This window comes from Medicago truncatula, chromosome 6 (genome assembly GCF_003473485.1).
Source record: "Medicago truncatula cultivar Jemalong A17 chromosome 6, MtrunA17r5.0-ANR, whole genome shotgun sequence".
Lineage (NCBI taxonomy): Eukaryota > Viridiplantae > Streptophyta > Magnoliopsida > Fabales > Fabaceae > Medicago > Medicago truncatula.
In genome coordinates this window covers 25,923,594-25,936,139 of record NC_053047.1, presented here as the reverse complement: position 1 = coordinate 25,936,139, position 12,546 = coordinate 25,923,594, and the positions used below count along the sequence as shown (strand labels likewise).

Here is a 12,546-nt window from a genome sequence, read left to right as displayed (position 1 = left end):
ACTCACGAAATTGCTTTGATAATTTGAACTTTAAAATTCTTGTGATTCAAAATGCAATAAAACAGAATGAAAAATAGATATTTTGGCTAAAATGGATAAATGGCAGAATTTTGACCCAAACAGATTGAATTTCTAAAATGTGTGGCAGCACCACTTCCTTCTTTCCTTTCATGTCATGTGCTATTTTTCTCCCTCCCATTAATGTTCTTGATTTCTTTTCACTATACTTGATTCAACATATTATTTTCTTTCTAAAATAAAGCAAGCACGCCATTTAAAGCTGTTGAAAGCTTTAAAATGGATAAAACACACTACAAATTCAAACATAGTGTTTTTGGCCAAAATTGGTTCCTTACACTTTTATTACAACATAAAAATAAAAAACATCAAAATGGGCAGCAAGCAAGCCCTCCCTCCATTCCATCGTTGCCCTCATCAGGATGTCCCGAGGTTGTTGGATAAGATTAAATTGTTATCATTAGGGTGGCTGAAAGCTAAAAAAGCCATGTTTGTTTATGGTACTCAGATGTGGCGGTCAAGTCCTATGACATGTTTAGGAATTGGCTAACCACTGCTAGATTCTCTTATTTTGGACTTTGTAACACTTTGTATCTTGTAGTAGTTTCCTAGGCACACCTGTGCTTGGAAAATGCTTATGTTTTGTTAATATAATTCCATTTTGTTTTGTTAAAAAAAAACATAATATTGTCTAGGACATCTTTAATCAAAGATGAAGAAATTATATATGGTCGAATGGCCCCACATTCTGATGAACAAGCAAGAGGGTCAGGGTCCACTACAATTTTTGAAAACAGAAAACTCTATACAATTCAACATCAAATGACCAAATCAGATCCAAGATATCACTGTAATGACCAAACCTCTTCTATTAACCCAAACGTTTTTTACATTCTTGAAATGTATCACACACCTGCTAAAGATCACAAATACTACAAGACAGACGAGACAATATATCAACGGATTATAACATAATAGCCGGAAACCGTAAGTAGCTTATAACATAATAGACGAGACAAATACTACTCTCAATGTCATACTTTGGCTTCTTCAACTGAATATTTTTTGCTGCAAATTGCATATAGTTTCTAGACCAATACCTGATGAGAACATTGAGAGGTCTAACTAACATTCAGAGAACAGATTAGTTCCATTGAGACCATTAAAATATCAAAATGAACATAACAACAGACATTAATTGTTTTAATAAATTATTATTCAATAGAGCATGCCTTTTTCCTTTCTGAGTAATCAATCACTAGGAAGCAATTGATGTGCTTAACATGGAGCAGTTGATGTGCATACCTACTTTTAACAACCAAAAATTGCATTAAAATTTGATTATGATGAATTAAAGCAACAAAAAGTACCAGCACTGAAAAAGGTAAATAATAACTAAAGTAGCTAGAGAGAATGACTTAGATGGCAGAATATCACATAATACAAGTACTGAAGGATCACAATGGAAGCATATGTTATTTTATCACTATACTCAACATCAAAAATATAGATCAAAACAATACATAATATATGCGTTAAGGACAATGAATAATATATGCAAGGTTTGTGGCAAATACATATTAGATACTAAAACGTTGCAGATATGTATACACGAAGTTTTAGAATTAAAATTTTTATTTTCAAAACATATTTTATTAGATACTTATATGATACTTCATAAATGCACACAAATATTTACAAGATAATTCACCGATATGTATATAAACAAAAAGGAAAAAACACATGAAACAATGTTGTGAGAATTCAATGGAGATATATTATTTTATTTAATTGTCTCTTAATGAATCATACTTAAAACTTAAATTTTGAGTAGATTAATGTAATGAGAGGGATGATTCAATATCAAAATTTGACAAAACTTAAATTAAGTTATTTTGGTTATGCTTATGTTAATATCCTATCATAGGAAGGAAACTAGATTATGATTTATACTAAAATTCTACACTTTAGATTTTCATCACAAGTATTATTTTTTGTACATTGTGAACTTTGTAGTTATATATTAATAAAGGGTAATCAATTCATTTTTTTTTTAATATTACATGCATATAGTTTTATTATAAAAAATTTGTTAATGTATATCTTAACCATATTGTATCCTAACTTTTAAAAAATTTATGCATTCATATAGTTGTATTGTATCGTATCTGCACATGTACTAGATATCCGAGCTTCGTAGTTGAAAATTAAAGTAAAATGTAACTTTTGTTTTTATAAACGATGATAAAAATTGAATTTGGTTAATTTAAAATTTGGTTAAACGATGGTGGTAACTTTAACTTTAAGTGCCACCAATTCAGTCTTAAGATCAGAGAAAAGGTAATTTAGATTAGGGGTGTTCGCGGTGCGGTTTGGTTCGATTTCAAGCATAATAATCATCCAAACCGCGAGAGAAAAAAGCATGCGGTTTGGTTTGGTTCGGTTGATTTTTAAAAAGTCATCCAAACCAAACCAATGCGGTTTGGATTGGTTCAGTTGATGCGGTTAATCGCGAGATAAATAAAAAAATTACATTAACTCTAATATTGCGAACTAGTACCAATCAATTTTAATTATTCAAAAAAAGAACTTGAAGTTCCAAAATAACATTACAATACCAATAAAAGTTATTTATCTAAAATAACATTACAGTACCAAAATAATATTTAAGAATAAAAAAAGAACAACTTGAAGTTCCAAAGTAACACATTATCATAGCTGGATAGTGTTGAGCTTGGGCTTGGGTTCACTTTGGTATTGGGCTAGTACGGTACTTACTTAGTTTAATAACATTGAGTATTTTTGCGGTTTGGTTTGGTTTGGTTCGGTTGCTGAGATGCAAACCGCAAACCGAACCGAACCGCGCGGTTCAGTCTAAAAGTCATTCGAACTCATCCGAACCAAATGCGGTTTTTTGCGGTTTCGGTTTAGGTTGGTTCGGTTTGCGGTTTTTCTATTGGGTTGGTTCGGTTTTGAACACCCCTAATTTAGATAGAGTTAAAGTAATGGAAAAGCCAATCTAATCTAATACCATCATTAAAACCATTAAGTACTCCCTCCGTCTTTAATTATAAGACCCTTTTTGAGAATTTTTTTTGTCCCTTTTTATAAGACTCCTTTGTTATTTCCAACTACATTAATTATTTCTTTACATACATGTCCCTATTTATTATACATATTTTTCTTCAATCAACAATAAATAACATGTTGAAAACATAAACTAACCTTCTTTCTTAAAAGATAAAATTGTAAAAACAATAGTGATTACAAACAGCTTTAATACAAATATCCACTATCTTAATTCCCGTAATTTTGGCAAAAGGGTCTTATATATAGGAACTGAGGGAGTATAGGCTAATGATTCTGCATATATTGATGGTCCTTAATTGGTACTAAAAAAATACTGAGTGATTTAGATACCAAGCAGCTGCATATACTTACCATACCCTTGTAACATTATACTTGAACTTAAGCTATGAGTAACTATGATATGTTAACTGTAACACCCTATTTTATTATTTATTTATTTTATTGAGTTTAGATGTCTTTTTATAATTCAGTCGATTTATTTTGATGAGTGATATTTTGTTATGTTTATATGTTGATATTTATTAGTATCTTATATATTATTTTGTGTAGAAATATATATGTTATAGAAATATATTTTCTATAGAGATATATTAGTTATTTGTTATAGGAAATATTTTATATTATATATATATATATATATATATATATATATATATATATTAGAATAGAATATTGAAGCTGAGGGGCAGAATGGAAATAAGATAAAATAAGTAGGTTAAAGGTTTATATAAAAGGGTGAGTTAGAATTAGAAAATAAGGATTACGTGAAAATAATTTTTGGGAGAAAAGGGAGAAACCAAGAGAAGAGAAGAGTCAGAGAAGAGAAAGCGGTAAAACTCTGCGATCAATCAATCTAAGGTAAGGATGTGACTAACCTTTAATCATTCTCAGTATATGATTCTGAAAATTGAATTTAACAAGTTGTAGGTTGAAGTTTTGGGAATTAGGGTTAAAAGTTGCAAATGGTTGATAGTTTGATGTTATAGAAGTTAGGGTTTTGAATTGCAATTTGATTGTTGAAGATGTAGGTAACCCAATGAATTGATATAAAAATTGATGTTCAGGTTGTAAAGTAATAATAAGTGAGGTTTCCTATCAATTTGGGAGTCTTGTGTTGAGTCTAGTGATCCAAGAGTGATTCTTAAGTCAAAAACGCATTGTTAAACTGATTTTTGAACTGCTGTGAAGCTCAAAATCGGCCCCCGAGTTGCCAAAATAAGTCACCGATTTCTGAGCTGATTTTCCAGTTTTGGTTCGACGAACATCGGCCACCGATTTTCTGTGAGGCAAATTTGGAAAATATTCGCAATTTTCACCCTTTTCTGTTTTGAATTTGCTTTCGGTGTAAACATAAAAGTTGTAGATAGCTGAGTTAGCTTCTAGTGGCTTTGGTTTTACTTGAAAATGATTTCTAGTTTTTGAGATATGATGAAAATACTCCAAGGAGGTCTTAGTGAAATCTTAGGAAAATTCAGTATAACCTTTCCAAGTTAATCCAAAACTTATGGAATAATTCCAATCCATAAAACTAGAAGTACTATGAGTTCAATTAAGGTGTTTAAGAGTATTCAACTCATGTTGAGAGTTGATATTGGAATAGGAATGAAAATTGTTAATAAGTTATAGACTTACAGATAGCCTAAATCAAATGATTAATGATTGTTGGTTAGTTTGAGATATTTATATAATGTGTTGAAAATGTATGATATGGAAATTATTATTGTTTATATCATTCAAGTTATTATTATCGATGTTGATATGTTGCAAGATGTTTATGTTGTTGTTTCCAGGGCCGGCCCTAGGGCATAGGCCGCGAGTGCGACGTCCTAGGGCCCATGCCGGTAGGGGGCCCAAAATTTTTTTTAAGGTAAGGGGGTGTATATAGAAATATTTGGATTCGGGGGTATATATAGAAAAATTCTCTTCAAAGCCCAAAATTCGACATGATAAAGGAATGGGGTGACATCTGTTAATACTTTTGGCCCTTTTAGTGATATTTGCTATATATATCCCATGTAACACAAAATTTTCTACATACACCCTCCTATAAATGGTTGATTTGAATAAGCAGGTTGAAGATATAATAATAAAAAAATTATGTCTTTTCTTTTTCTCTCTAAAATCAGTGACAACGTTTTTGTTGTTCTAAACTCATTTTTTAAGTAATTATAGATAACGGTTTTTATCTATTGCGTTTTCCTGTATGCAACAAATCCGTTGTCAAATGAAAAGACAACGCCTTAGACTACAACGGAAAGAAAAGCATTGCCGGAAGGTAAAACAACGGTTTTATCAACTATGGCTACGATTTTCAGCCGTAGTCTTAGACCAAAAATGTTGTAGTGCATGCTTCAGTGTTAGTTTGATCGGTGAAGAGTGCAACGAAATAAGTTGGATAGATTCGGTAAATTACATTCATTTTCTTCAGTTTGTGAATTTGACAGGTGGAGGCAAAGCTACTAGAGACTTTGTTCAGCTTATTTAGCTCTTGTGCGTTTGGGTTTTATGGAACGAACGTAATAACATGCTTTTCAATAATGTTGTAACTTCTATTCCCAGGTTGTTAGATAAAGTTAAATATATGTCTTTAGCCTGGTTGAAAACAAAAAATGTTGTTTTTAGGTTTGGTTCAGATAGGTGGTGCTCAAGTCCCTTCCAATGTTTGGGCATCGCGTGATGGTTTTTTGTTTGTTTGTATGGCTCTGTGTTTGTAGAGTAGCTCTTTTGGCACGCCTTGTGCTATAGGAGCTGCTTTTGGTGGTTAATATATATCCCATTTTTGATTGTTCAAAAAAAAAAAAGATTCGGTAAACATAAGTCTTAGGCAAACATATAGGTAAATAACAGAACCAAGTATAGAAAACAAACATGTTTAAGCATCTAAAGCTTAAAGGAACTAAACATCAAAGCTCAAATGTTGCAGCCACAAACAACTGCCATATTGATTGTTATAGCAGCCCCCCTGTCGTTTCGCTCTGCTATGCCCCTATAGATGACAACAAACCAGCAAAGAAGGTGACTGTGTTTGCATGTTCAAGAAGAAATCCAACACGGACAAAACACAGGCACTGCAACAAAACTGGGGAAAAACAGAAAACCAGCAATAGATGATTCAAATTTTGATTTTTAATGAATATGATCAAAAGATTTTTCATCACATCTTAGCCTTTACCTATCCTTAATTGTGTAAGTCATTTCCTCCACATTTCAATAACTTCATAAAACCCAAAAAAAAAAAAAACACAGCATATGTGACCTCAACATCAATTTTTTATCCTAAAGGGGGACCAATCTACAATTATTTCTACATCATATAATTCATATTTAAAAATTGCAGCATCAACCTTGCTAGCCAAGCATTGTTTCAATTTCACGTGCAACGAACCAATTAAAGCATGTATCTGAAAGCAACAACGAACTAGATTTAATACAAAATACTTTGAACCAATCCCAATAATTAGATAGACGATCGAGCTCTTCCTGCACGATCATATTAGTGAACTTTAATCAATTAAAATGCTCAAATTTCAAGTGTAGGTTAGAGGAGAATGTGATACATATTTGTTCAATAATAATAATAAGGAGACAAGGAAAAGAACTATGAATTACAAAAAGGTTGAGGCCCTGGTTTCTCACTCCATATCATTTTCCTAAATATGATTTCTTACCTTATGAAGGAAGAGTAATATATAGGCAGATGAAAAGTTTGGCCATGCATATCTAAGAACAGATCCACAATTTTCTTTTTTGTGTTAAAACTCATTCTTCTCCTTCCCCTTTTACTACCATATTTATTTTTCCATTTTTCAGAACCGGCTTAAGCAAAACAAAGAGAATTGGTTCTTCTAAGCAATCATTGTAAATCCGGCTTGTAGGGTGAGAATTTCTACTCTTCATAAACTCTTTTCAGACCTTATCTATTTTTCATAATATACCTCCTCACATCCAACACCATTGGGATTGGTATGTGGATAATTTAGTGGGTAAATCAATAGGTTTTACCTTTTAATACCATAATAAAGATAACAAAAGCAGAGATAATTGGAAAACTGAATTCTATATTCATTGAATTGAAATACTGAAATTTAGAGTTCAGATTACAAGTATTTATACAATGTTTATCCTTCACTCCGGTTGATGTTAACCTACACTCACTCTAACAAACTCTAAGACAGTTTGTAACTATCAAAATAAGCTAGCATCAGGTGGCACAGCATAGGGTGGCACTGAAAATTTCTCTCGCACAATTCATTCCCCACTTATCTCTTCTCACTCTTAGTCGTGTGAATGTTTCCATTCTTCCCTTCTATTGTTCTCTTAACATAATTCTCCAAATTATGGGCTGGGACAGCTGATATGCTAACTGTCCCTCCTTATCAAGTCACCGTGTCATTTGGGATCATATCAGAAAGGAAACGAGGTATATATAACCTTAGCTAAAGTGCAACAAAAGCCACATTTACTAATTCTTACCATAGAAATTTAAAAAGTAATAAAACCTTGTTTATTTATATAATAATTAGTAAAATTTTCATTTTGTCTTGATATGGCAACATCAGCATGAAGCAACTTGTACAAGACTGAACTACTTTCAGAGCTTTCCCTACCCTTGTAAGCCTAAACAATAAGTTGACATGATTTATATGCATAACAAGACCAGAACAGACAAACAATGTATATCTAACTCCTGAGATTCTATATTAACATCATAGTTCAAGTTAATTGCAGTCATACAATTAACAAACTCAATGATAGAAACTCAAAGCATACAAAATAATAAAAAGGTCCCCATACACCACAAGTACCTGTACCGACAAATATGAAGCTCTATATTATTTCTGTCACCTTGAATTGAATAATCAACTGAATCTTCTATCGAATCTATTGTTCCTTGTGGTCAACCTCTAATAAAATTCTTTTAAACTTGCAATTTCATACAACTAAGATTATCCAACCTAGTGAGAGATTCTCCACATCTTTTAAACTTGTAGATTGGTCCCCCTTTCGTCAAGATTTTTCATCACATCTTAGCCTTTACCTATCCTTAATTGTGTAAGTCATTTCCTCCACATTTCAATAACTTCATAAAACCCAAAAAAAAAAAAAACACAGCATATGTGACCTCAACATCAATTTTTTATCATAAAGGGCGACCAATCTACAATTATTTCTACATCATATAATTCATATTTAAAAATTGCAGCATCAACCTTGCTAGCCAAGCATTGTTTCAATTTCACGTGCAACGAACCAATTAAAGCATGCATCTGACAGCAACAACGAACTAGATTTAATACAAAATACTTTGAACCAATCCCATTTTAATTGATTAAAGTTCACTAGATTTAAATTAAGAAATAAAAAAGATTAGACGACTTTCGTCAAAATTCAAAATAACCTAATATGTATCAAGATATCACCTTAACTAGTCTTCTCTTACAGTAGACCTCTGGCAATCATTTCACGTAGTAGTTTCTCTGCCCTTTCGTTCTTATCATTTTCAAAGAGAGCGCGAATAATTGTTTCACAAGTTACAGCATCAGGAACACATCCATTGTCTTCCATTTTTGACAGCAGGGTCTCAGCTTCATTAAGCAAACCCTCTAAACAAAGACCATTGATCATAATAGTATATGTCCAGACTGTTAAATTGTAGCCTTTAATCAAAAGATCCTGAAAAATCACTTGTGCATCCTTAAGCCTTCCTTGTTTGCATAGTCCATCGATAAGTATATTGTATGTGTACATATCTAGTTGAATGCCTTGGTCTTTAATTTTCTTGACTAATGCAATAGCCTTGTCAACATGATGGTTTTTGCATAAAGCATCTATTAATGAATTGTAAGTGATTATATCAGCTGGTTGACCACTATCACGCATCTCATCAACAAGCTCCCAAGCATAGGAGATTCTCCCAGATTTGCACAAACCATCAATTAGAGAATTGTAAGTTACCGTATCAGGAGCAATTCTTCTGCAACGCATTTCATAAAAGAGACTCAAGGCTTTGTCGACCATTTTAATCTTACAGAATCCATTAATCACGATACTATAGCTACGAGCATTGGGAGCCACTCTCATTCGAGATATAATATACTTAACACATGTTTGGCCTTATTAACTTCATTAACAAGACAATATCCATCCATTAATGAACTGTAGGTAACAACATCTGGCATCACACCTTCTTTCATCATCACAGCTATCCCACTTTTAGCTTCTTTGATCTTTCCTTCCTTACATAGAGCGTCAACCAATATGTTAAAAGTATACACATCTGGGTTGATGTTTTTCAATACCATTTCACGGAGCAAACCAAATGCTTCTTTGAATTGACCAACAATGCAATATCCATAGATTAGAGAATTGAGAGTGACAACAGTAGGAGAAATTCTCTTTGTAATCATTTCAGAATATAACTCATATGCATCATTTACAAGTTTATCTTTGCACAAACCATCAATGATTGTACTATACATTACAACATCGGTACTGACCAATTTCCCTTCGATCTGTCTCAACATTTGCAACGCCGCTCTTGTTTCCCCTATTTTACACAAGCCATTGATCAAGGTCCCGTAGCTAACTTGGTTGAAATGAAATCCAAGTGCAAGCACATGGTCGTGAAAGTGTAGAGCTTCCTTCACCTTATGGTTTAAACAAAAACCTTTGACAAGAGTAGTCAAGGTTATGGTATTGGGGTGATAACCCATCTTGAGAATTTTGGCGAATATAGAAAAGGCAAATCTCATTTGACCAAGGTGACAGTAACAATTGATCAAGATACTCAAGGAAACAATATTTGGCTTAATTCCATTGAATTCCAATTGGTAAAAAAGAGAAATAACAGTGGGGTAATGCTTTAGCTTAACCAGGGAACTTAATATTTTTCCAAATTCTATAACGGATGGGGCAGGATTCAAAAGGAGCATTCGATGAAATGAGGAAACAAGATCATCAACATGATTGAAATTGAAATTGAAATTGAAATTGGAATTGGAATTGGAATTGATTCTAGATGAGAATAGTAAAGTGTTCTTAAAAAGGAAAAAGGAAAAGTGGGATTAAGAGAAGAAGAATTACGAAACCTGAAACATGAAAACAACAAAGACATTTGAAGCAGAATGAGATCGTTTATTGTGGTGATTGAGATCTGAGCTGAAAAGCTTGAAAACGAAACTAACGAGTATCTTCTTCTTTTTCTTCTTCTGTGTGTGAGGGTTTCAATTTCAAGAGTTTCTAGCACAAACAGTGGTAACTTAGACCATGTACAATGCTTACAAATTTTCAATAGAGTAAATAGTCAATTTCCCCCCTGAAATTGTAAGTTTTATCAATTACTCCCTGAAGTTCACAAAACTTCAATTACCCCCTGAAATTTCACAACGTTAGTCATTTTACCCCCTCCGTCAAATTTTTCTGTTAGTGAACATTACGTTTTGCAAATACCCCCTGAAGTTTTACACTTATGTGCAAAATGCCCCCCAAACTTAAAAATTTATATTATTTTTTTCTTAAAAACAAACAATTAATAGTTAAATATTAAAGCTAACTTTTAATTTTGGAGTTTGGAAAAACTACATGCATATATACATCAAAATAGGGAAAAATGTGTATTTTTAAAGTGACAATAATGGTTATTTCTAATAGACAAATTATTATTTTTAGAGGTTTGTAAACAAATTAATAATCAGATTTAAATTTATATTTTCTCCTTCACCATCTTAGTCTTTTAACTCCTCCAACTCCTTCAACAATTTGTTCAAACCATTTAAACTACACAACCCCCAATATTTTCATATGACTTGTTCTTGTTTACACACTTTATAGAAAACTTCATTCTAACTTCTTGTTTGTGCTTCAGGTAGGGACAATCATTCATCGTATACAATCTAGCTCACACCACAATACTATCAGACCGACAAATCATATATAGCATATTAAGTAATATTCATCTAAAAAAGACATAAATCATCAGCAAATAAAATATGTGATCGGTATGTATAGAGGAACACTTATTGAAAAATGTCAAACACTTAAAAATTTATTTCTTTACTTTTGAAATTAATCCACAAATCATACCATTATTGTCACTTTAAAAAATACACATTTTCCCCCATTTTGGAGCCTATTTTGATGTATATATGCATGTAGTTTTCCCAAATTCCAAAATTAATAGTTAGTTTTAATATTTAACTATTAATTGTTTGTTTTTAAGAAAAAAATAATATAAATTTTTAAGTTTGGGGGCATTTTGCACATAAGTGCAAAACTTCAGGGAGGTATTTGCAAAACGTCATGTTCACTAACAGAAAAATTTGACGGAGGGGGTAAATTGACTAACGTTGTGAAATTTCAAGGGGGTAATTGAAGTTTTGTTAACTTCAGGGGGGTAATTGATGAAACTTACAATTTCAGGGGGGAAATTGACTATTTACTCATTTTCAATAACCTTGAACACCCACTTTTTCAATTTCCAACACTCCACATCATTTTCTCTGTCATAATTTAACACCCATTTAATTTTGAGAATTGTTGTTCCCACATTTGGTTTGGCTGTGCCACACGAGTAAATTACTCAAATGCCTCTCGGCAGTTAACTGCCGAAGTTTAGAAATACGGCTGCAGTTAACTGCCGAGGAAAACATTGTTGCGTTTTTTATTATCCAAGGTGCGATTTTGAGTCATTTGAAGTCATTCAAAGCCAATTTCAATCACAAAAACAAGTAAGTTTTTTGAATCCTATTGCATTGTTGCTTTGTGGTCGAATTGTATGCTATTTTTTGTTAAATTTCGATTATATAGGTTCGATTATATTGATTTGTTGATTTTATGATATGTTAGGATAGTTTAGGTTAGAATGGTTAGAATTGTTAGGATAGTTTAGGTTAGTATAGGTCGAATTGATCGCCATTTTTTTTTTTAATGTAGATATGTCTCAGAATCAGAATCAGGGTAACGTTCAGGGTGATGAGAAGAAAAAAGAAAAATCGCCTATGATGTGGCATGAAATTGTTTGCGATGGTTCCGAAAAAAAAAAAAGGGTTCGAAGGTGTCGGTGTACAATCACTCGAGGTTGAGGAGGAGCGGGTGGACATGCTATTTCGGTCCTCAACCAAAACAAGGTATCGCAGGGACTGTAGCGGACAAGCCGATTGATTTGTGTGACGAGGAAGAATGAATGTAATGGCTTTTAATGCCTAATTGTTTTGGATTTTTTATGTTTTATTTTTGTGTCGCGCACATTTTGTTTGACATTATGGTAGTTAAAATAAAAATGCATTTGGAATAAATAAATTTGAAAACAAAATAAGATAATTATTGTTCCATTCAAAACAAAATATATGTTATCACATTACATTGCATTACACATTACATTCTGAAATTTACCTTCCAGCTGCAACAATCATCTTACCACTGAATGGGGCAAATTCAAAC

At 32.4% G+C, this 12,546-nt stretch overlaps 1 protein-coding gene across 1 annotated transcript; it reads right to left on the bottom strand.

The window, feature by feature from the left end:
• Positions 1–5,978: 5,978 nt before the first annotated feature.
• On the bottom strand, positions 5,979–9,994 carry LOC25481803 (pentatricopeptide repeat-containing protein At1g12620). The gene is given in 3 exon segments (XM_039835248.1): positions 5,979–6,509; positions 8,529–9,195; positions 9,198–9,994. Coding segments are annotated over 2 exon segments (1,314 nt in total). The 5' UTR covers positions 9,861–9,994; the 3' UTR covers positions 5,979–6,509; positions 8,529–8,544.
• Between the last annotated feature and the right edge of the window lie 2,552 nt (positions 9,995–12,546).